Source organism: Anopheles coustani, chromosome 3, assembly GCF_943734705.1.
Source record: "Anopheles coustani chromosome 3, idAnoCousDA_361_x.2, whole genome shotgun sequence".
In the NCBI taxonomy this organism is placed as follows: Eukaryota; Metazoa; Arthropoda; class Insecta; order Diptera; family Culicidae; genus Anopheles; species Anopheles coustani.
The window spans coordinates 81,353,707-81,380,500 of NC_071288.1; the positions used below are offsets into that span (position 1 = coordinate 81,353,707).

Here is a 26,794-nt window from a genome sequence, read left to right on the forward strand (position 1 = left end):
ATGAGGATTAGGAGGAACGTGAATATTAACACCGGCAGCGTCTTCCATCTAACGCTCATCACAATGGCAGGTAAGTGGTAAATCCAGTACATTAAACCATTAAGTAACGTAAGGTGTCGCGGAATGATGTTAGGCTGCATTGGTTTCCCTGTCATGGGTGTATTTAGCGAGAAATACCAGTTTCGTGGGAAGCCATATTATCATAAATTAAGTGGATAATTTTATTCAAATCTATGAAAAAACACTGTAACGTTTTTATCTTCTTCTTCTTCTTCTTCTTCTTCTTCTTCTTCTTCTTCTTTTTCTTTTTCTTCTTCTTGGCGTAACGACCTTTTTGGTCATGCCTGCCCGTTAAGGGCAGTCGACCTTGTTTCCCTGTTGTACGTGGATAGTCAGTCCTCTCGTACAGGGGAGGGTCCGGTCTCGGTTGGGAATCGAACCCACGCCGTTGAGGTGGTGAGCCCCGGCGCTCATGAGCCGATTTTCTGACCGGCGCTACCGCTCGGCTGTCGCGGACCCCCAACGTTTTTATCCAAACATGCAAAATAAAAAAACCTATGTTTCGACTTGGCAAAGAAATTGAAATGGAACCAAATAGGAACAACAATTTTGGATTACCATTCTCTTGACTAACATACCAGAATGAACAACGAAATTCAACTACAAGCATTAAAAGTACGGTAAAATTGGGATTTGACAATAATTTGTAATTTCAAAACGCGATGTAAAGTGTTTAAATTTAGTTCGTACTGCACTGATTTGATAAAGCAAAATGAGAAGCAAGAAACCAATGAATAATCGTTAGTAAAGGATTGAGGTAAACAAATTATCATAAAATAATGTTATTAATTCGGGAAGAACCTCTCACTTTGCTATATCTTGCTAAATTTAGTTAAATACTACTGGGTTTAGTAAGGTTGTCCCTAAAGTCGTGTAACTCAGCTGTGGAACAGAAAAAAACCCCATTGCCAAAAAGAACTAAAAAAGGAACCTTCAAATCCCCGTAGGCCACTAAAACAGGTTACTGACGATAAGCTAGTTTCTTTCCATACGTTTTCGTACCGAGCGAAATGGTTGAATTCTCGACCCATGGAACCAAAGAGGACACTTTCCCCTTGGCACCGTTTGGAAGCAACCTTCAGCGATGGAAAATTGCATTATCCGTGCATTGAACATGCACTTCGAATAATACATTTCCCACAACGGCGAGTCGAGTGGGTGGGATTCCAGCTGCTTATCACGCCTCCCGCAGGGGCGATTTCGCCAAATTACATTTATTTACATGTCCCACGCTTTTTCGGGAGCTCAACGGGCGTCATTTTGGATGCCAACTTACTGGGAAACTCCCCCTACTGGTTAAGCTCCGTTGCATCTGGTGTCAATGCGGAACCCAAACCGAGGTAGGGCTAACGAAAAACCGACCACTCGCCCCCGGCTAACTACGTATTCACGGACAACTACTACAAAACATCCTACCAAAGTACGTCATCTCAGGAACCCACACCTGCGTGTGCTTGTGTCTGCTAATCGGATGGCGAGTTTCGTTTTCCATTTAGGCCTGTGGCCACAGCCTCATTGCACCGTTTTTGGTGCTGCGAGGGAAATAGACGAAAACCATGCTTTTCCCCAGAAAAGCGACCGGTGACAACAAGCGGCACCGTTGTTAACAAAATCAATTAAAATGAAGCAGCTCGGTCCGCTCCGGAGGGTGTTCCAATTTTTTCCTAAAACCGCACACTCTCCCCAAAACCCCCCAAATTGCTTTGACGTCAACATATACCAATCATAGCTACCCCGAGGCCTTTGCCACAATGTATCCACTGGTTTTCAATTTTACTAATTCCAAATAGAAACCAAACCTATTTTGAGGCAGAGAAGACATTTTATATTTTTTTTGTTCAGCTGTTTATGAAGTTTATTTTACTCAGGGTTATACCACAATGTGAGCTCACGATTGAAACATGCATTTCACAACTAGTAGTATGTTTGTATATTATTAAACCGATTATAATTTAAATAGTTTTACTAAAGGTAATCGTATGATCTCAGCCTACAGAAGACTACAATCGAACAATATTGATGAACATTTTTCAATGATATAAATAGTATATTTGAACCATCAATGCACATCAAAGGGTAACAAAAACTATCAAAATAGGCCACACATGAATGCATTATGAATGCTATATTTCATTGGATTGTTTCTCCATGTCATTTCTACGATCAGGAAAATCGATTCGAATCGAAACCCCAACTTAAATTCGGCGTGACTACGTCGTTGTTGTCGAACAATCATTGAATTTTGCGAGTACGCTCTCGATATGTGCACCTTCGGCCAAAACACACACACACACACATATGCACCTGTACGTGACTACATAAAACAGGAAAACAAGCTGTACGAAGCTGACGGAAAATTGTGTTCCACGAGGAAGCACATTGATGGCCACGCTGCCTCATAAACTTATTCCCCGTTTTGGTCCGCTTTACTTCGTACTGACTCTAACCTATCCACTCGCTATAATTGTCCCTTTGCTGGATAATTTTCATTTGCTCTTACGAGCCTGCTTCACCCACCACCACAAGCCACCATTCTGCTTCATCTCTTAAAGGGCCTCGTCACGTTTTCGGAGCTCGTTATTCATTAATGATTTCATCTGTTGTTAAATAATCAAATAAAAATTTTAAACAAAAGTTCCGTTCCCACCGGTTCGAGGACTAGGGATTGGAAGTTTTCCCGTCGGAAAATGAGGAAATAGTTGCGGACACCTATACCAAACATGCTTGTGAACACACATTCGAAGAGAGGATGGTGCGAGATTCGAGTTCGAACGTGGGACTGTGTGTTTCCAAAGCGGCGAAATATAGTGCAATTGTGATTGCAATATTTTTAACCCCGTCTGAACCGCACACCAACACATACGCAAGTTCGAACTGGGATTTCGCGTGCCTGGTGGGGCGTAAAAACGCCGAGCGGCATACATAAAAATGGGAATGGACTGCACATTTAATTAAAATTCTGCACAACTGGCCAAGTGCAAAATGAGTCATATCTTTGCCCTTCGCGGCAATAACTGATGCCATAATTTCGATGATGGCAAATGAACGGTTAAAGCTTCGAGTCAATCGAACAGGGCATGGAGTTGTAGAACGCCGTGGAAGAATTGAGTTAAAACAGGGAATCGTATAAAAGTTATCTCGCAAATAAACGGAAATTGTAGGTACAGTTCGCTCACAAAAAATAGCCCTCGTAGAGTTGATGCAAAGGCATACGTAAGAAATGTTTAAATACAATTGTGTAAGAAGCATTAAAGGTTTTGTTAAAATTTTTAAGATTCTTCGAAACTATAAAAACCTGTAGAAGATGCTACACAAACTTTTATGCTTGTTTTTCATTGTCATGCAAATTCCAGGAATCTTCCAGACCATTTCCTTAGACGGCCGAAAAATTCCTAATATTAAAATAATTTGCACTGACTATTTGTAACAAAAAACTATCATGAACATGAATATTTTAAAGTTTGATATCAATACGCTATTTAAAAAAACATAAAGATTAACTAATAAATTTCCTAAATTATAGCCCAGTAAAGACGAGATATGTTTGAGAAAACTTTCCACCTTTCAAAGAAGGAAGTAGTTAGTTCCAAGTTTAATTGGTTTTAACGAACAATTTAATTGGTTGAGTGTTCTTTATTTGTCGAATCCCACCTAATTGTTTTTCATTCGTCCAGTGACGTTTGATACGGTAATAGGATGTTTGTGTGTTTCATTTTAATGACTTCCAAAAACGCGTGGCAACAGCAAGATGAGTAGCTTTAATTAAAATCCTCCGCCATGAAATGACGAAATGACGAGTACATGGATGCGTTAGAAAAACAATACAAAACGATTGCGTTTCTCTAATTCCCTGCGTCGTTTAGGCACATTTTGCACATCTGTTTAATACCACTCCAATATAACGAACTCTTTTGGATTGCGACCCCCAGCGGCTAGAAGTTACCATGCTAACCATACGATGGGAAAACTAGAAGCCGAAAAGCTCTCTGGCATAGGAAATATCCACGCCAAGCTCTCGGGAGGCACATGGAAAAGGGTCGCACGCACGTCTGCTGGAACATCATGTGCAACCGGATTGGAGTTCATAATCTTCCGGTAATTAGTCGCGCCGTGACAACAATGTTCGACTGTTCAACACCAACTTTAGAATCGGACCAGGACGCACAGGACAGCCGACGGACGTGCGAGTAGACTTAGGCCTAAATCCGTCCGAACCACTCCTGGACGAATCCGGTGCGCACGAATAATGAATACATAATTAAATAAACTAATTTATCTCCCGTCATCCGCAGTGCGGCCGAGTATTGGGGAACCGATGTTTGAGCGGGCTCTAAACGGCCAGTCACGGCGTGATAATTCAATGTATTTTCTCTGAAAGTTGGCAGAGACCACCGACCGTTAGAAGTGCATCGACGGTTGACAGGAGACACAATGAGCTGACAAAAGCCGGCTCCCGGTCACGACGGCCTAGTGCTCTGAAGTGTCCTTACTAGACGGGTTAATGAGACACCAGTTGATTTGAACCGAATCATACTGGAAAAGCAGATGCTTTTGGCTAAACGTTAGAGAAGGTTTCCTTTTGAACCAAAATGATTGTATAGCAGAAAATCCGATTGAAATCCTTAAATTACGTTTAAAATCTTCGAAATTTCAAAAGTGATCAGAATAAAATCGTAAAGTGGTTAAACATTTACACCAAGAGCGCAACGTTGATAGATTTTGAATTGGCGAATTCGATTCCAAACTAGGTCATGCGCTAAAATGTTCACTTGAGCGAAACATATCGCTTTCCCAATGCATATATTTAAGGCTCACATTTTCAACTAATAAAATTGGATGACACATGGAAATCGATGAAAATGACCACCGAGTCAGCGGATTTCAATTGCAAGGCTAATTCGCGCCACGCAATCTAAAATAGATCGCAATATTGTTTCCGATGTTTAATCGAATTCCAATATCACACCCTTCCGGAGGAAGGTATGGATGACAACCAAATGGGCCCGATAAGCGCTATAATCCTGCATTTGTGCCACTATCCGACGATCCTCCCTAGCCCTTCGCCTTTTAAAACAAAATACCGACCCTCGAAACCGAATCTAATCCTAGCGTATTAAAATTTAGTCCGAAATCAATTACGACCCATTCTGGTTGAACGAGAAGAAAGGATATCCCGACCCAACGGGAGGTAAAGAATGACTTTCGAACCGATAATGGTTATAGCCACAACGTTGAAAGTATACTGCTGGTAACCCTAGTAAGGCGTAAAATCTATTACTCCCTCACGGATCAGGCTTCGGTTCAATGGGTCAGCGTCCTCATAAGAAGCAGCTGAACTTAATTTCGGAAGGATGTGTTGGAACTAAACTGACGTATCTTGGGAGCGGCCGATGTATATCGAAACGAGAATCCCTCAGGATGGTCGTCCAAGATGAACTTAATTGCGATGTACTTTTTCTCGTAGAAAGTGGATAGATTGCTTGCTATACCGACACTAAATAGTGTGAGGAGATTATCAAGTGTATGTATGAGTGTGTGAGTATGCTGGCCTTAGGCAATGAATATGACTGAGGCTGTTTCATGAGGAATAACAGGGTCATTATTATTTGGAGTTAGGAAAGCTTGATGAAAGCAATTATAGTGTAATCCATTGGATAACTAGCATCCAAAGAAGGTTTTAGTTTTCTTCAAAGTAAAAAGCATAATTTTACAAACACTGCAATAATTTTAACCTCACAACAAATAAGTCCTAAAAACCAACTTCGACGAATACTAAGAGCATCCGTAGAATTTTTACCATGTTGGACACCCAACTAAAAAAACTTTTTGCTACAAATGTCCTGCTATGATTATATAAAGCGCAAAGCAACTTTTGCAAAACAAAATGCTGCAAACATTTTAAAATCCTCGTGTTTTTTACTCAGCGAGTGAAAAATACGGTTTGCTAAGAGTTTTGCACTTGGTATTCAGTGCTAGCCTTCGGAACATTGTTGTTTGCGTTTATGGATAAGATTTAGATGAACACATTACCTCTCTGTTTTTTGTTTACTGTTAAAGATAAGATCTACACGGAATGCTATTTTATTTTCATCTGCTCACGAGTACCAGCGTCTACACGAAACGAAATGACAGCAAAACTGATACACACAAAACTAAACAGAGCTACTACAAAGTGCCCCGTGCGTGTGGAAAAATGAACCAAAATCGCTTACTAAGTCAACGGACGATTAACCTACCACTGTTAATGGTAGATAGGAATCAGGACTAGGTGTCCTCAGAACCCATTTTCGAATTCCAAGTACCGTCATTTTCCCGGAGCAAGAGCCCGTGAAAACTGTCAACTTGACTAAGTACAAGCATAAAAGCGCCACACCTATCGCTCCATTACCACACAGAAACAAGAGAAGCTCTTGTTTCCTTGGTCATCCGATTTTGGTAGGCCATTTTATCGGCTCCGGACTTTTTGAAAAGAAACGAAAAGCAAGGATGGTCGGTATGCACCGTAACGCTGCCGTATCATAATTGAAATTGCCCTAATCGCCCACAAAAACCCGATCCCTCACGATTCTGCCGGAAAATGCAGCTCCAAGTTGTGCAATCCATGGTGGAGACTAACGTTTTCTGCAATTTTATTATCTCAACTCCACAGCACTCGTACGGCATGGTTTCACTGAGGACTGCGGCCAGGAGGAGTTGGTGCAGTGCACGAGACCGCTGCAGGTCCTGTCCGCCACATCGGAGCTATCGTTCGTGACCAAAAAGGAGGAACTGGATAAACTTTGCCCGTAAGTAAAGCAAACCATCAAATGCATTTCACCACCTCAGTCCACGATTTCGTACGCAATAAATTCAAAGAGAATCTATCGGCGTTCTATGATCTTGGAATTTGAGGTTTGTAGGACGTCGACGTGTCGTCGTACATTTGGTCAAATGTCGGAAAACGTAATCACGTTCGGTTGTACACGGTCTTGGCTTGCATTTGCTACGAGTCGTTGGGAAAGGTATTGATTTCGTACCTGGTAGAACCCTTTGACTATAAGTCATCCAGTCCGAGCACGACCTTCCGAAACCGAACCGGTAGGAAGATGAATCCTTCAGCCGGATGAAAGTAAATGAAATGTATCGTTGATACAACAGTTTTTCCTTCGTGCAGTCAACCAGATCGTGTATCAACCATCTTCAGCATTTTTCCACACTGCAAATTTTCCCATTCATGATTTTAACCAGCTATGATCGATAGAAGGTACATAATCACGCCCTTTATGCTTCATTTAACAAGAGATAGATACATTGAGATCAATTATGCTGCTTTGATGAAGTGAATGGATTGATTAACAGTATGTAGCTATACGTGCTTCCAACTAAAGTGTAGTTTTCCATCATAATACTTTTACTGGGCTATGGTCGGAAGATGGGTTGAATCCATTGCTTGTAGCTGTCCGAACGGTAAGACGTCTCCTTTCCAAGCAAGGTGCTGAAGGGGATCTTATCTGCATGTTCCTCCAAGTCATTAGGTCATAGAAAGTCATTTGAACCACCGACCGGAGAGAGAAAGAGAGAAAGAAAGGGTTAGAGATAGAGATAGAGAGAGAGACCGTTTACACAAAAGATCCATAATAATGGGCTCAAGTCCACAATCTGCAACACTAATAAGTGACACTTGCAGATACTCACGTGGTAAAATAGGTTGGACAGAAGGGCTGAAACCGCAGAATAATCTGATCCGGTACGGATGCAGCCGAAGTTTGCACCGCATGGTCGTTGTTTCAGTTTTCAATCATAATCTCGGACCCAACGTAAACTTGGTGACTCGCTCGTCTGAAACCTCACCAAACAAAACCGCGGGAACAACAAACCAGGGTTGGTTAAAAAGGACGACACAAACCGCCTCTTCGTCCGGTTGGTGACCGGAAGGGACAAACTGAATCGGGCAGCCGGAAACCGGAAAAGCCACCGGTGGGTCAAATCCTGTGGTTCGGTAAAACTATTCTGAGCTGGCGTCGAGCTCATTCGGACAACTACCCGAAACTTACCCTCCCTAGTGGTCCACTCGCATTCGCTGGGCGTGATGATATTCGAGACTAGAAACAGGGTGGATAATTAGAAGTGCGAAACTTTTCTAATTTAACGTTTTAACACATTTCCGCCGGAAGGGCGCGACCGTGTATGCGAGGGGAAGTATGTGTCTATTTCCCAGCAAGATTCCCCAAACGGAGGACAACGTCGTGGAAAACCACGACATAAAAACCACATCGGATCTCACTACTCACTTGTTTCCATACTTAACAAGTCAAACGACAGCTATCGGATGCCAAACTTTACGTGGGACTGAGTGAGTAGACGTCGCGAAAACTACGAGTCGCGGTGGAATTCGCAAGACGAAAGCTTGAAGTGGAACTCCAGCATGGATGTAGTAATTGTCATCCGCCAGACAGTGCACGGACTTTAGCCGCTTTAGCTCAAGAATTCGTCACCCGAACTGGAAAAGATCTGCTGATGGGAAAAGTTTACGATGGGATAAAATGGTATGGGATAAATGGCAAGTTCCGGCTGTTTCGACGCATGTTTGGAAGTGAATAGAGGATTAACATTCAACTAGCATGTGCCGGGTTCTGTGTGAACAAACTAACAGTACAACTGTTAGGTGCCAGGTTAAATAGAAAAATTTAATTAATTTAAATTTACTCAACTCATAAACATCGTTTCACCAAAACAACATTCGGTATTAACGAAATTCGTGTGAGAAATAATATGAATGTAAAAAAAACGGTTCTTATGCTATTCTCAATTTCGTATAAGTTAGCAACCCACATTAATATATGAAACTTTATGAAACTTACATTATTGACATACAATGCTTGACCCAACGCATTTTAATCTGTACGGTTCCATTAACACGAATTATTCGTTCGATATCAAACAAACGGAAGGAAAAGCGAAACCAATATGGAAGCGAAAAAGGTGCAAACCCGAGAAATCCACAACACTATATCCCTCCGTACACATTTGAGCGAAAAATTCAATAAGAAAATTCATTTCCACATCCGACGGAAGGATGCTGCACATATTTCATTCTGCAAAGAGATACACGTGGCCTGTAGAGATCTTCTCGCTGCAGAACATGAGATGAACCGGAAGCCTGCGATACCAATATAGCTAGTTTCAACGGGTAAGGAATATTGCCCTGAAAACGGCCAACTTGATACCAAGTTCAATCGTTTGCGAACATCGTTTTCGCTCGAAACGTAGCATTTTCCGTTCGAATGACTTAACTTGGCCTGAACTTTCCGGTCGTGCGGAAAAAGGGTTTCTTTACACTGTTCTGAATTGTTGCAATCTTTAGCATCGCCGTTTATAAAACTAGGTTGCCATTCCTCAGATTTCTCCCCTACAGACAGTCGTACACGGAGGAGATCTCCGTTTACTCCACTGCAGCAAGAAATTATTGCTATTTGCTATGTACAAATATAACATGTATTTCAACATAAATAAACATTACTTGAAATGCTAGCAGTGTGCGCTCTGAAAGTACAGCTAGCATGACTAGTCCCTCCGGAGTCAGTAGTTCTTCAAACACGACTTTATGCGAAGGGAAGCGAACTGAAGGCATTGAAGTGAACCCCTGTTGGACCATTGAATAACATGACATTCCAGAAGAAGGACACACTTTTACGTACGCTAGGGCTTAGTCATATGACAAAAAGTTCACATATCAAATCAGATGAAATATAAATGAACTTAACACAAACGGTCCAAGACAGACCGTTACGTGCCTTACGTTTCGGGTGAAGCAACCAACGTAAACATGCGTTTCCTTCTCTACAACTAACCCTTACTCAACTAACCCTTACTAACCCTAGATGAAAAGTGAAGGAAAGGAAGAAAGACACTGAAAGGATTTTGGAGACTGAGGCAAATTCTATTCAAATCCTTCCTGATTCCAAGCAGGATCAACAAACAGCTGTACTTAGTAAATACCAGAGACCTCTGTTGCATCTCACGTCGGACAGGACCTTCATACCTTCCCGTCTTGACCTACGCAAAACTTTCGAATAACGATTACGCAGAGGCAAATACACTGACCATTACCCACCCACGGTCTAGGCAAGGATTCAGTTGCTATTGGAGCAGAGTGACCGGAAACATGGAACGAGAGCCAAACGATAAACCCGGACAGTCGGGAAGCATTCAGCAATGCTGCACCGAGACTGGCACAAAAAGTAATCCTGAAGTTCCATAGCTTTCAGAACCTTAACCTCAATCGAAAGGGGAGGAGAGTGAGAGAAGGGAAGAAAGGAGGTTTACCCCTGGTGGTTATCGTGCGGCACCGAATCTTGTGAAATTTCCCTAGACTTAACAGTAAATCAAATGTGTCAAACCCCAGTCAACTTTGCTTCGTTACACTCTTCGAGCAAGGTTGAGATCTTTCGTTTATCGGATTCAGTCGGACAGGACGTACGTGGCGCAAGGGATGAAGTATGGGGAAGGAATCTAATGTCGAGGATTAATCTTTCAAAACCTTTCGAGAAAATTTACTGCAAAAGAAAAACGGAAGCAGTGGATGATGGACTATCATTCACAAGGAGTTCTCACACTGACGTTTCAAACAAAAAGGCAAGAAAGATGGAAACGGGGAAGAAAATAGAAACTAAGAGCTCTTTACGTGGATAAAAATAATGTTTATTCTAAATTCTATAAAAACATGAACAGCAATAACTTTATCAAATTATCTTATTTCTATTATCTATTATGAACCAAGCTTCTCCATGCCTCAGTATAGTTTAGTGATGCACTAGAAAGGCAACGAGAGACATCATAGCAACAATTATTCTTGGGGCCTACGTGGACATCGGAAAGGGGTTCCAAGGGAGGCTTTAATGAGAACTTGTAAAAGGACAAGTGGTGTTCTTCTCGATACTGTTGTAATTTTGAATGGCCTTTAAAAAGATTACCAAAGGGGTGATTGAGTTTAGATGTAAATTCGACGTTTGGTAAAAACCCATAAAATTAAAATTTAATGTAGTCCTATGGAGAACAAAATTATTCTAAACCCATTCCTATGCCTATGAGAGTATTTATTAAAATATTCAACAAATGAAACGTAATGTACTTTTCAGTCTTCATCAAATACCTGTCAAATACCTGCAAAAAATTCATTCTTCAGTCAAATACCTGCAAACAATTTTAACATGCGCCAACCTAACCTGGCAACGGTTCTGCAGATAAATAGTGGACCCTTTTCCTGCTTTATCTGTTAACCCTACAACAACAGAGAAATGACGACATGTTCGATAGACTAAATTCCCACCCCTGACACTACCTTCACATGATGGTCCAGCTCGCATCTTTCCTGTACCAAAAACGGACATTCAAACGTCAGACTAGAAATAGAGTTACCCATTGCTGTCTATTTTCAAAAAGGAGACATTAAGTCAAGTCAGTTAAGTTCTTCAGTATGAAATTGCAATCCTCCACCGTTTTGTTTACCAACGTCGATTATGGTATCAGTTTGGCACTGCCTCACACATCCAAAGGGTTCGAATGAAAGTACGCACGGAGTTTATGACGGCTCCCCGAGACCCAATGTATGTGCGCGGACGTGTGGAATAAATAATCACAGCCGGTAGCTTTTCAGTTTTTTTTCTGGCCCTACTTCTCCCCTCGTGAGCTTCAATAACTCCGGAAAAACAGTCAGCAACTCACCGAGACACGAGACAACGAGTTTCAAAGCTTTTGTCCTGAGCCTGATGATGAAGCCTACGCAATGAAACAACCAAATAACGAGCAAGATACAGAGAAAAAGAGCGGGAAGGAAGTAGGTCCACAAAAGGCCACCAGCACCAACGAAAGCCCCGACAGGGTTGTGTATCAAAATAAATTAAAACTGAGCAGGGGTGAGGGTGATGATTCAATTTATGAAATTTTCCTAATGAAATTAACTCAATTTAAAAGGTCGAATAATTTACCGGGCGGTGGCAGTTTGTTTGGCAACACTGTGCGATGGCGATGCCTACTGGCATCTCATTACCTCCGTTGGCTACCTCGGAAGCGTCACTTCGAAAATGGGCTGGCAATTAGAAGAACACCGTAAAACTGGATACGTGTGTGCTGATGCATGGCCGCTGTTCCTGCAGATAACGGATGGCCACACGAGGAAGCAGGAACCGTGTGTACGAGTGTGCGTGGTAGGAAAACCCCCTGATTTTCGGGTGGAGAATGTGAACGGTGTACCAAAAAAGGGGTTACCCGCAAAATGATTACCATGTGCCGAAATGTACCGAGCTTCCCTGTGACTTTGCCATATTGAAGTTGTACCTAGCACAAGGTCCGGGGGAAACGGAATCATGGAAGATATGTTGAGACAAATTACACCATCATTTGGGGCAGTACCTCATTCACACAACATTCACGAAGATACGTGGCACAAGGGTGGGTAGGTGTCATGAAAAGGGTTTGTACACCATTTCGACTCATTTCCACTGAACCCACAAAGCAACCGGAAACGGAAATAAGGGAGAGGGCTCGTTTTTATGGGTCGTTATCAGATCATGAACATTAAATGGCTACACGGCTCTTATTAGTGTCGGTTTTATGCCGTGCACGGGATTGGAGGCTGAGAGGAGCTGGCGAGAGTTTTGTCGACATAATTAGATGCGTGTGAATCAATAATTGCTTACAGACCGTATGTGGGATGCGAGTAGAAATGTAATTTGCAACTTTTGCACCCCGCGATTTGTGCCAGGATTATTTCCGTAAATGTAGGATTGTAAATTTTGAAATTCTGACAACATATTTAAGATCAACGTTCACATTTGGTTGTATTACAAGTCAATAGAGATGTTAGGAAATTTTAAAACATGGGCATTTACTGCCAAATCTTTTCTTCTGCTAAAAAGGTCAACAAAATCGATCGACATTTGTTTATGACGTCTTTATCCTTGTAACTTATCGAAAGCATAACCAATGCTTCCTCATAGTCATATGGTACAGACCATTTTTCGTTTTGATTTCTGCAAGACACGTTTTTATCACATTCTTTGTGTCAAATTTCTCCTCGGTTCCATTTTCCCTCCTTTACTTTATTTGACGACGAGACTGGCGTCATACTGCTGATGGCGACAGAATGACTAGCCGATGCTCATTCTGCAGTAAAACAATTGATTCAAGCGCTAACCCGCTGCTTGTGAGCAAACCATAACCATGCTTTTGGTTCTCTCTCCTAAAGATTCCATCACTTGGGCAGCTTTCCCATGTTGGCCTATTTTCTGATGGAAGTAAAAGAGAGCGCGCATATTACAACCGTTAGTGTCTCTACTTGGCTATAAGAAAAATCTGATTTACTACCGTTTTATCGGTGGATGGAACCGTTTAGGGGCCAATGTGACCGACTATTTTGTCGATTGGGATAATGGCCATAAGGACATTACGGCAGTCAGGGGTTAGAGTACCGACTCATAACAATGTCGATCGTAAAAATGTGAATTGCTTTGCTACAGTTGTTTCGATAATGGTGTGATTCTGAATTTCTAAACAAATCGTACTAAAAATGTTCTTTCTAAGCATTCCTTTTTATTGTATCTTTCATCCTACTACTCACAGCTAAAGCACCCCATTTATCCAACGTTAAACATTGCTTTTAACCAACCATCTGTAATGTTTTCTTCTCTTATACTCTCTCTTTAGCGATTTACACACCGGACTGCACTGTATCCGCAGCTACACCCGACGCTGCATGAATATTCATCAGCGGGATCACTTCAACAAACTCTACCACGGCACTAATGAAGTGATACACGACCTCTGCGAGGAAGGACCGTATCAGGAAGGCACGTACGTATTGTAATAATTATATCAATGTGTTTCATTTCGTTTTTGTTAGTTTTTCCCTCCCACTGTTAGTTGTGTTTTGATGTTTGTTTATCTGTTATCATGTGATGGTGCCAGAGTTTTCTGTTTTGTTTTTCCTTATTGAAGAATATTCTTTTGTAAGGAAAGAAGTACATATTCCAGATTATACGAGTATAAAAGTATCATAAATACATAACGAGATACGAGAGGACTGACTATCCACGTACAACAGGGAAACAAGTCTCGTAAGCCCTTAACGGGCAGGCATGACCAAGAGGTCGTTACTCCAAGAAGAAGAAGAAGAAATACTTATCTGTTTTGTAGGAAAACTTCAAAAATATCAAATAGTTTGTCTGATTCAATTCGTGATTTACCTTATGACATGAAATAAACGATTGCCACCAACAAAAATGTATATGTGCTATATGTGTTATGGCGTTTCGTATATAACTTAAAATTCAATTTTTAAAGCTGTTCACATTTTTTTCATAAATATAAAAACAACCAGTAAACTTGTTTTACTAGTAAATTTGTTTTTGGAAAACCACACCATACAGAAATTAGGTCGTCAAGCCACATAAAAAAACAACAATTCTTCAATGGAGGCGCCCGGTTCTTTTCATTTGTGACAAAGTTGTCAATTACTACTGAGAAGCAAATAATTGGCCCAGTAACTTTGCTTAGCATTTTTGTGTTTTTAATAATTCTGAAATAGCATCTAACAGTTTTCATAGGTTTATTCTAAATCCAAGGAATTGAAGCAAGAAACTAACAAACATTCTACAAACACAAACTGCAATGTACTGTTGGTGCCTGCGTCTGTACCCTAATGAGATGCTATCTAGCATAAAATCAGTAAAATACCATTCAATCGACAGGTCGATCATTAACAGTCTCCCACTCCAAATCCAATCACCTTCATTGATCATCACGAAATCACACCGATTATCCGGATGAAGTTTTCCTTCCCACAAAAGAGTGCAAACAATAACGAGAAAGGTGGGAGAGGGAAAACGGAAGAATTCACTATGGTGAGAGGAAAACTCGGAAGCGCTGTTCCAGCGTTATTGTTTAATTAGTTGTAATTGAGCTGTTTTTATATTCAAGTGGCTTAAACTCAACTACTACCGTAACCGCATGCTGCGTGGTTGCAAGCCCATCAACACCATCCTCAACATGCTAAGCTAACCGAGACTCGGAGTTGGAGGGGAAACTATTTCCATTGGCTTGCTTCCATTTAGGGAAAACCACCACTCTCACACCATCGCAACCGCTATTTTTTCACCTTTATTTCGCTTTCCCACGCTTTAAGCACTTGTTTCGCTTCGTGCCATGTCCGACGCGGTTTAACGAGAAAACTTTTCCTCATCAACAAATTGCCGGGGAAAGTGTTAGCCCTTGCAAAGGAATAAACAATGGTGGATCGGGGGCTATTGCATCTCCGATAGACGACACGACTGGGGCTCATCGGGTCCATTTAGCCAAGACGTTTTGGTGCCATCATGGGAGCATAATGAGTTGGCTCTGGTTTCGCAAGTTAAAGAGTCGGTGTTTATACAGCTCGCGTCGAATTTAGATATGTAAGGACGAAGTTTAGCAAAAAGTGCACGAAACACTCAGTACAGAATGCATATAGTTAGAGGATCATGATCTTTCGAAAGGCGATATCTTATTAGTATAATTGAGAAACTTGGCAATAAATGAAAACTTATGCATGTGAATGAAATGTTATTGTTGTACTGGGATTTTGAAAAAGCGAACGTTACAGTATAACAGAAAATAAAGAAAAACCTTTTTAAGTGTACTTCATTTGTTATAATTGCACTGTATAGTACAACATAATTCATTCGTTAAATACTGATGCGTTACACACCATGGTGCTGAATGTTCTTGCTCTAAACATAAAAAATTACTTATCACAAAAAGAGCTCATGGAATGTTATTCCCTTAGTACAATATGTTAGTAATGCATCAAGCCACACCTGAATACAAAAAGATTTTCTGTAATGGAGGCGCCTGGTTGTTTCCATTTGAATGGCTTTAAAATTGGAATTCCTATATCTTGAGCACAATTTAGCGCCGTTTTATTAATATTGATCATTTTTTTCTCGTCTTAAGTAAGTGAAGAAAATTTTCATTCATAAACCTACCTATAGCATTCCATTAAAAAGTGTAATGAAATAAAAAATTTCATTTAAATTCTCACTCGGATGAGCTTTTCTTCATTGGCTTTGCAACATACGTCTGCACAGGCCATTCACCGATTCATAGAATGACTATGAGTATGAAGACCAGGGGGTGCTGTTACTTCAAACGGATGGTTTGGCTTATGAATAGCCTCCGAAGCGTTTGAGGGTCGCCTTTGCACCGAGAAAACATGCAATATCGCCTTCTGATGGTGGGTGAACGGGTGACGATCTTCCACTGACCAACCCCAACTAAGCATCGACACGCAGACAATAAAACTCCGAAGGACAACAATGGATCCAGGATGGAAGGATGCACCTTCAAAGGAAAGTTATTCGTCGGATGCACGTGCCAAATCGTGTGCTGGGAGCGATACAAAAGCATTCCAGTGAGGAAAATCGTTGGACAGGCAAAGGGAAGGAAATCTTATCAATTTTCCCCTGACTGATGATATCCTCCATTTGGAGCGGTGTCACGTAACCGGTATCACACGTCCACTTATGCATCAAAACGACGATGACTTCTCGGCGGGTTTTCCATCTTAGGGTGATATGTTTGTTTGGGGACTAATGCACCTTCTAACGATGACCGATGTGTACTAAGCGAAGGTATGACCCAACTCGTCGGAAAAGGCATATAGAGCAAAGGATGGAAAAACAAAAAGAGCAACCCTTACCGAACGACGATGCGGCCGGACAGCAAAATGAAAACCCCACAATATGGCTTTCCGAACCGATTTACGCCGGCACCTTTAAACAGGATTTATATGCATCGAACCAATAATATGAAACCAATATTTCAAACTGTCACGTCTGTCCACGTCTACCACCGTCGTCCGAATACGAATGATGCACGTATCGATACTGACGTGGGATATGGGACCGATTTTGGTCAAAACCTATCCTATCCGACCTTTTCACACGCTATCCAACTTGCATTGTCACTGAACGTCACACTGGCTATGATGGAATTCTTTGGGCCATAGAGATGCATTGCTTTTTCCCTAATGGATGTAGCAAAACGCATCGGAAACGGGACTAGCTAGTTTCCTCCCCTAAAGGCCAATATTCGTTAGGATATTTCATTCGCTTCGAGATGCTCTTTTGCGGAACGTTGTATTGACGGCATGATGCATGTTTGGAGCAAATAAATTATTTCGCTCAAATCACGATCAGCAGATAAACACACGAATCTATTTTGCAACGAAACGTATTTAGGAACGTCAGGGCACATTTCTGATTGAATAATAAAAGATTCGTAATAGCATGAATACCTTCCTGAATGACCAGATTTATGAACTTGGAGAAAAGTGAGAGTAAGTGATTACCACCATAGTAATAGGTATGATGTGTACATTCTGGTATTTTTAACAACCTAATGATGTTTCCAGCAATGCAGAAAAGTAAAACGATAAAAATCGGCAATGCATTTGTTTACTGATGGAATGAACTAACGGTCAGCCGTCAATTACATCAGTCAGTTTCTTTTTCATCAATTACCAACATTTTCCACACCCGGGCACAAATTATGCTCCTGGTGGTTGAAAGCTTCGAAAATAAAAACTTTACTTTCTGCTTTCGCAACCAACAACCTTTATTCCGCAAAACGATAATCACGCACCGAACATCGATGTTATGTTTTTCCGGACTGGAACGAAGCAAAACGAGCATTGCAAGGCAAAAATCAAGGCAAGCGTCGTTTCCATCTCATTTAGCCCGTGATTGGATACGTCAAAGTTTTTCCTTCCACCGTAGGTGAGCAGGAGAGGGAAGCAAACGGTAGTTGGGTAAGACGGCAATTAGCAGTCAAGTTGAATGGGCTGAACATACGTCCGGAATGGGGATTGAAAGTATTTTTTTTTATTTTCTCTATGAAGAATTAACTTTCATCTTATGCTTACCACGTCTTACCGGCTCCCCAACACACTTGGCAAAAACACGACGTGCACAGAAAATCTGAAACGGTATACCGGTAAAATAATATGTTTTCCTTGCGCATTGCGGAAATAGAAATGTATCTCTTTTGGGGTTTAGTTCAAGGGACAAACTCATGTACTCATGGTTGCGATGATGAGGCTGCCACTAAGTCTGGCAAATTTCGCCAGTAAAGGATTATCCGTTTAATTATAAACCATTTGTCTGAAGCCCTGACAACGAAACAACACAAAAAAAAAATCTCATCGAGAATATTTTGCCCCTGTTTTCATACAAGCTTCTTAAGGGTTCTGTCAAGGTACCCGTTAATTAATACACACTCAATGCTCCCTTGTTCGGTTAGCATAACAACCGTACTACATTCGTACACTTATCCACTCTTTGGCCTCACAAATACATTGTGAAATTGTACGAAATCAACAGCTTTCCATTCATTAAAAGTAAGCATGTTTCTGAACGAAAAGGCAGCAGGGAGACAGGATTGTTGGTAACAATAAACTCAAGTGCGTTGTTTACGCCACGGAAAACCACGGCAACGTGAAATGTCTGCCTCTGCAGCTTTGTGGTTAATGTAATTATCATTGCACAGCGTCAACTTTTGTGATGCATAGGTTTGTTTTTTTTTTAAGTGGTGCTACATGCACTACGAGACTTTCAGACACTTATGGAGAAAACTTTCAAAAGTTCAATGCCGTTATCTTGTAACAAACAATTCAAAACGTTTTAAAATATTGAAGATATTTTTTCTAATGAAACTTTTAACAACTATTAACGACACAGGACGACAGTTTCATTAAGCACAGCAAAAGGAAAAAATGTGCATTTTTATATTATTATACAAATTTAAAATTGTCAAAGATGATTAGCTTTTCAGCTTCAAGAGATCAGACAAATAATATTGATTGAACTAATATTTCATTATCTTTAAAAAACTATTTTAAAGCACAATTTGATTTAGTCAGATCGCTCAAATTTCTGAACAAACATGTTACAGTTACAGTTACAGTTTGTTTATTTCTTATCGGGAACAATTTTTGGAGTGTTTTTACATTGGATTTACATAGGTTTCGGTTTGAACAAACATGTTTGATTGTATGAATTCTCCAACTATGCATATTTCATCATTGACACAAACGATCAAACCCTTCACTTTATAATGCTTGTTAAAGTCAATCAATCAGTTCTACTATCATCATCCTCGACCCAATAATGTCATATCCAACACATTTAACCACGTCTTCCACTTTGGTCCACCCTCAGGATACCCATAATCCGACCACTTCCTGTTGAGCTGTTGAGACAATTGAAAATCATGACGCTTTGTACCAGATTGTATTCGGATCAAACAACTTCCTTTCTATTTTCTGACGAAAACACATCACACTAAACGACCGATTCCCTCCATCTGGGGTTGGATATTTTACTTGTTGAAAGGAGGAGAGGAGGAGAAGATAGCTTTTCACATCATAAACCAGATTAAGTGACCGACTTTGAAACATACTCCTTCCTTTCTAAGCATGTTTTCATTTCCAAAGTATGTCGTTTTTGTTATGTCTCCATTCCATGTCAGCTTTGCGTGTTTCATCCACGCTTATCCGGCTGTGTTTGCATCCAAAACCTTGGCACAAACCATGCCTTGTTGTGACTTCCTTTTACCTCGAAGCTTGTCGTGATGTGTGTCTTTGCTTCAATAACAAAACGCAACGATCTGTGTCGTCGATGAAAGTATAGCACGAGACGGAAACGATTCAAACAGACACAAAAACTTGGCATTGCATTGATGAAAATCCTTTCTAACCTTTTTTCCCGATTTCTTTTTTCCTTTTGTTCTTCTCTTTACCAAAAACCTTCCGATCCGGATACATGCTTGGAATGAGGATATGGCATTTTTCCGTCGGGCTTCTACGTTTTTCTCTCCTCGTTATGTTGCCACGCTGCTCGACATTTCCATTCCACGCGACGCAGACTTTCTTAGACATGCACCATGCATGCGACACGTGAAAAAGGACTACGAGGTCTGTGCGACCCACTACCAAAGCACGATGGCGAAGCTCGGCCAGGCGGCGGCAACCACTACGACCACATCGACGACGTTCCACCCGGTCGGTCCGACAATGGCGACGCATCCGGCAGCCGCCCTGCGAAGCGGTCAGTACCACGGCGGTCATGATGTGAGTCATGAGCAGCATCATCATCATCACCAACATGACCATGCTGGACACAGCGGACACCCGAACAGCACCAAATCGGTGGAGGACGCCGAAGAGGAGCGACTGAAAACTGTGTGCTGGTGAGTGGATGGATATTTTCTCCGTAGAACTTGAATACTTGAACCGTCACAAGTATAAGTAGCTGCTTATTCAAAATAGATGCCTTAGCTACTTATTTCAATAACTGATTCGATTAGAACTTTTATCCATTGCCGCTTTTGGTTGTACTATTTGCCTCTATTTTGAAAGCAATCCGCTTTCAATTACCATCAATCAATATTTGAACCTTATTTTCTTACTCCCCTACTTCTTTTGGAAAATACAGACATTTAATTGTCGATTGGGTGTTTAGTGCAGTTTGGAGTAAGGAAATGTTATCAAAGATATGAACGGCAAGGCATCTTCCAACGTCACGAAGAACTCAAATAAAAACATTGTTTCTTTCTTTCTTGACGGGCGTGGAAGGCGTGCTACTTTTCAGATTATCTCACAATCGATAGCACAAAAGGACGAAAAAGAAGCTGCACATAAAACCGATAAACGATTGTCGTTTTATGTAGAAAGTAACATTTAGCAACCGGCGCTGGAGCGAAGGTGGCGTTAGTACGGGACCATCGATACAAGACAATCAAGTTTATTGTTTCACACGAAATGACAATCCACAAACATACACACACATACTGACCTGGTCACACATGTCCGGTTTATCAAGGGACAAATACCCATGCTGGTCGCCTATTGCTATCTTCATTTTGGGGATGGATTTTCGTGAACGCTTTTCTTTCTATCTGGAGGCTGAGACAGCGAAATTATAACAATGACTGTTCAATTTGTGACTCCCGGATGCTTCTCTTTCGGAAGATGATCTTGCCAATTTGCCCATCACCCGAAATTAGTTTTCCTTGACCTCAATTCCGTGGTCAATTCTTTTACAAACGAAATCGAGCAAAACAAAAACAGGGTGATTGCCACGACGACGCGACGAATTTACTACCTCATTATCGGAACGAACTGGAAAATCATCAAATTGCCACCATCGGATCGATAATGGATGTGTTCCGTTGTTGTTGCATACGTATTTTTTCCGATCCGCCCCATCGAAATAGAGAGCCTTAGCGAGGGAAAAAATCGCTAAGAATCTTGACATCATCGTTATAAAAATGATAGCATGTTACATTCCGAAAGGACTTCATTGGACTAAATTATCACCATAATATTCAAGTCCCAGTTCTCAAAGAAACCCGTCTTATTAACATAGTCCTAGCGTCTGACAGCTCCTTTCACATATCTTATGAACCGTGACAAGAGACGCGCAGTTCGCCTCATAGCAACTTCTATCGCTTTCCCGTCAATTGCATCGAGGTGTATTTCCCGTCAATTTCACACCGATTACACGCTACACTGACGCGACCGAGCAGCGTTCCAGTATTTATCTTCGTCTCCAAAGCCGACCTTAATCCGGTCGGCCTTCGCGTGAAGTGGTGCGAATATTTAGAGCTGCATCCTGAACATTCCTCCAAGTCACACCCGCGTAGCTTTTGAACCTCTTCACCATCCACTATCCAATGCTTTCCACACTCACACACGCTCTCTCTCGCTGTTTCTCTATCTCTTCTAAATTCTAGTGCCTTCCAGAAGTACATGCAATGTTCAGAATTCACCGTGCGGCATGCCTGCGGCGACGAGACGGCGCTTTTCACGCGGAAATTCCTCGACAAGATGTCCAACACGCTGATGCGGGTAGGTGTCCTTTCAACCGGGAGAAGACTTTCGTCGAAATGGGCCGGAAAATGGAATAGATTGGAGACAACAGTGAGGGTTCAGTTCCTTCCGAGAACAGGTTCCTTGGTTGGTTGACTTTGAACGTTCGTTTCGTATTGTGTGTTCAATCGAGGACAAAAACAAAAGCAAGGCCGCTTTCCGGTCCGGTGAGGTGATAAACTGGAAGTAAATTAGTAATTGCCGATTGCAGGATCAACGGAGACAGTTAGTACTTTGCTTTTCACACCATTTGCCAGCCCAAAATGACAAATTGCTGGCCTTCGTTGTAAAAAGAGGAAATACATTATACTGTTGCAGCTGGATGAACCACCCGAAGGAAATTCATTTCTCGCACATTACATTGTAAAGCAGGATATGATTAAAACACAAAACAAACCCGATTTAATACTGACATGGAATAGTTATAGCGTTCAGTTATTTTGGTGTAGTTTCGACGAGAAAACCTCGCAAAATCAGTTAGGTTATGAAAGTTTCTTGTGGCATTTTATTAAAGTTTACCGAGTCTAGGATAGGCACATAAACAGATTATTTGAGAATTTTCAGTTCATTAGTTAAACTTTGATTGCATACTATGCATTACTATAACTGCTCAATATGTTTGTCTTGTTCAGAGATAAAATGTTGATTAAAAAAATGTAAACCTTCCAACTGATGTGTTGGAACACTTGTTTGGGCAACGAGAAATTGGTATTAACCAGTATTGTCAAAATCGAGTGAACTTGGTACAGAAACAACACCGATTGGTTCAATTAAATAGATACTAACAGCTTATCAAAGATAACATTAGTATAAACTCTACCTTGAAATTAAATTAATTTTACCTTTTTGCCCACCTTTGATAACTATACTCAACATGTTTTCTAATTGAATTCGACAGCGATTAGCTATGTACCATTGAGCTCTTTCAAAACTGGTTGGTCGTATAAAAGCTGATAAGCCTACAAAAATATTTGTTCGTAAAATCCCTTTTGTCTGTAGGTCGTATAATTGCATCGTGTAATCCTCCAACCTCCCAGCCAGAACAATGTCAAGGGTTTTTTTAAATCATCAGTAGAATGCTCTTATGTCCAGTAAATTGCAACGCCCATTTCAACGTACTAAACGGGTTCCATTGGATGTGAAAACAATTAATGAAACATACCAGCTGCAGGCTGACACAAATCGGTTGCGCGTGAAAATAACCCACTAAATTCAAAAGATGTATAAAACTAAGCGGGTGGACAGCAACATGCTGCTTTTCGAAATTATAAGTAAACTTTTTTTAACTTTAGCTAGCCTTGTTGAATTGCATTCCACAATTTTGCCTATATGAATATGGAGTGCCCGTTGGAAACATATTTCCGCCACCGAGGATTCATCCATATTTCAGCCTCCTTTTACCGCAAAGCAGAACATTCTCTATTTGGTTCTCTTTTACGACCGGTTGCTAAACATTCTGGTCTCTCCACCGTTGGGTGTTCCGGGCGATGGTGTGGATGGGCGAAGGTCATGATTTATGCTGCCCCCGTTTTCTGGTGACAATGTGGACTGCAGTGGACACTTTCCGACCGTATTGACCAAATTTGCACGGAACAAGCTAAACGCTACTTTACCCTCTCCATCACCGACTACAAGGAAAGAAAAACCAAATAAACATGCACCATTTTCAGCACGGAATGTCCACGTAAAAGGGAAGCGTTACCCTTCCTTCTCATCCCCATTTTGGCGCCGTTTACATGACAATAATAGTCTGACCAGGAAAGAGGCGCATCGTGGCGTTTTGTCCGAATTCTAAATAATTTTACCACTGGTCGCATACCTTTCGGCTCCACTCCATTTGGGTCCCAAAAAAGAAAACTTATATTAAAACCCCAACAATATAATTTTTTTTTTTCATTTTCCTGCTACGATGTGGACGCAACCGAACCGGAAACAGATGCACTGCGTCGATTACACGCCGGAAAGCGGAAAGTGTCGGGATTATTTCACCTCCAGCGCCACGCGTTACACTTCCGTTAGTTGGAGTTCCTCATCACTTATCTACGCTATAGTCCTGTTGATGGTACCTTTCCTGCATACATGATCATATATTGAATCACCATCTCCAACCCAAAAATGGAAAACCGCGGTTGATCATCACATGCTGCGCCGGACTACTCCTCGACCTTATTGTCAATCACGATGATGACGATCCGATGCGTACGATCGGTAGCTCGCTATGGATATAGCAGATAGACATACAGAAACATTTTTGAGAGCAAAACCTCCAGGACCCAAAAGGTGCACACAACTAACTACTGCCCAAGAGAGTAGAGTATAAAACAATCAAAGCGGAAAAGGTTCTATAAAGATGGATAGTAGTGTTGCGATGGGTCTCAGTTAGAAGTGCTAAGGTATGCAAAATAACTATGCTGCAATGAAGGCTTGTTCTCACGACAATTGAATTTAAGAAAACGAATGATTGTTATCCTTTTTATTGTTTGCGGGAATAGTTTCTACTCTTTAAGCTGTTGCCAAGGTTAAGTAATAAAAAAGTAAGTAGCAGACATAATCACATATCGTTGTAGTCTGTTTCTTAACACTTGTTTGTGACAAGGGCTTTGTTCGTTTATTGTAAAGAATTCATAAAAGAAAAAAAGACAACATAGAAGAAAAACGATAACTCACTTATCCGGTAAATCAGGACTACACCGCCTTGCACTGACTTTGTTTTTGGTGCGAGTGCTATTTATAGTTAGCAAAAGTAAGCTGTTAAACAAACCACACTTTCAACCAATTTCCTTATATTGAACGAACTTTCAAAAAACTCACTCAACATTTTAACATAACCAAACCATCCTATGCTTAGAACGATTCAGACAATCGTTTATTTGAAGCCGTTTGTTAATTCAAAACCTAGGCAACTTAATGAACTACTGAAATAAAGGAATAGAATGACACTCAAATGGAAAAAATAGAAACACGAGGTCACAAGTGCAGAGACCAAAAAGGTAAGGTGCAGTTTGGAAAGTAGTGACACTTTTTGCATAACGCGTAAGATTGTAAAGAACCCTGTGTGAGGATTTAGTATAATGAAAAAGGGAAAACTATTAACTAAAAGCTGTAGCGGAATACGAAATAATAACGCGAAACAAAGGTTGAATAAAAGTATCAAACACTGTACACTATTAAAACAAACATAATCGATTCTATATTTTCTTCACTTTAAAGAAAGAAAGACATAAATAAAGAACATTTCTGGTCTCAGTTCTAGATGGGGCAAATTAAAAGTTGTGAATTGAACCCATAAGTGTGCGCATTCGAACACCACTTTCGAATTCTAAACAGCTTTAAATTGTTATTATTAGAAATTCCACCAGCCTCATTATTAAATACCGCATTTAATTTCCGTTCAGATAATAAAGCCCGCAATAAATCAAAATCAGTTTAACGCGTGGGAAAAAGCTGCATTAAAATGTCCACGCTCCACTCGGTTGCGGCCCACCTATGGCATAATTATATCAACCAAACTTCTCGCTCCGTAAATCAATTTTAAATAATGACTAACATGAAAGCAAACAAGTGCCCACCACCCGTAACTGATGGAAACATCTGCACCAACGTGCAGATGCGGCGTGGTAATGGGGAAGAGCCAAGCGTGATGAAGTGTAGCGAACAAAGTAAAAAATAAACATCCAAAAATAAAAACCGTCTGAAATGCACAACAACTTATTGAAGCAGCTTCAATGAAAGTAAAATATTATTTTTGTAGGATATACAAACGGAACAGGTAGGTAGAAAGATTTGACTAATTGAAAAGTTATGTTGAAAACACCAGTGACCACCGATAAAACTAAAAACAAAACATGCTTTGTTATTTATTTTGCAGCTTCCTTGAAATTTAATTATGTTTTCCATGCAAGCATTTTGGGAGCATATCTGTTTTTAAATGTGATAGAACATTTTTAATTTAATTGATTACAAATTCTCTAACAATCGTTGAAATCCAAAAAACCTTGAAGGTGGATGAAAGCGTTCCATCCTAACAAGATTTCCATGTAACGCCACCAAAGTTGCAACTAGGTATTTCAATTAAAATCGAATAATTGAAGGTTGAACGAAAAAAGGAATAAACGGATCCAACAAGCTGTTGGATGCATGGACCATAGAAATGGACCATAGAAATATATAGAAATCGGTCACGCAATATTCGTTGTGATTGTTTATGTGGATAAAACATATGGTTAAAACGGGATGCACACTGCCGTGGAGTAATAAATTATTGGCGAGAACAATGTGGTTCAGATCAAACGGAACTGAACTCTAAACTGGAGTAAAAAAAAAAATGCGTAACGCACGCTCAAATGGAATTCAACTACAATTTAACACGCACGCATTGAATAAACAAACCGACAAACTAACGAGCAAACAAACAAATAAAGAAACAAATTCCAGAGCGGCCAAAACTATTCCTCACGTGATCACGTAAGTGTGATGAGCACATGAGCCCTGTCGTGAGCATGCTGCAAATTGAGCTACGATGCAACCTTACCATGTGTGTGTTTGTGTGTTCTTTCGTTTGAAACTCTTCACTCTCGTTCCATTCCCAAAGGGTTGGGGTTGGCGTAAACTTTTTCATTCAATCACCATGTACTGGGCGCCTCCATTGGGTTGTTCTTTTCCCCGCTGGAAGATAGCTGCAAGTTTCTTTCGAGCGGAAGGTTCAGATGGTTGATGACGATACAGATGACGATGATAACAATAAGAAAAAAGGGATTTAAAGCGAATGGTCTGGTAAAGTGTTACAGGCACAAA

At 40.8% G+C, this 26,794-nt stretch overlaps 1 protein-coding gene across 1 annotated transcript; it reads left to right on the forward strand.

Annotated features, from left to right (window-relative positions):
* Positions 1-24,083, forward strand: LOC131267477 (uncharacterized). The gene is made up of 6 exons (XM_058270367.1): positions 1-70; positions 6,710-6,845; positions 13,744-13,886; positions 19,995-20,319; positions 21,865-21,979; positions 23,937-24,083. The coding sequence occupies exons 1-6, from the start codon at positions 1-3 to the stop codon at positions 24,081-24,083; spliced, it is 936 nt and encodes a 311-aa protein (XP_058126350.1).
* The last annotated feature ends 2,711 nt before the right edge of the window (positions 24,084-26,794 follow it).

Excerpts from the sequence above, each read along its gene's own strand:
- LOC131267477 (XM_058270367.1), top strand. The coding sequence starts at position 1 with ATGAGGATTAGGAGGAACGTGAATATTAACACCGGCAGCGTCTTCCAT. Across the intron at positions 20,320-21,864 it reads CGACTGAAAACTGTGTGCTG|TGCCTTCCAGAAGTACATGC; the intron begins GTGAGTGGATGG and ends TCTAAATTCTAG. Across the intron at positions 21,980-23,936 it reads TGTCCAACACGCTGATGCGG|ATGCACTGCGTCGATTACAC; the intron begins GTAGGTGTCCTT and ends AACCGGAAACAG.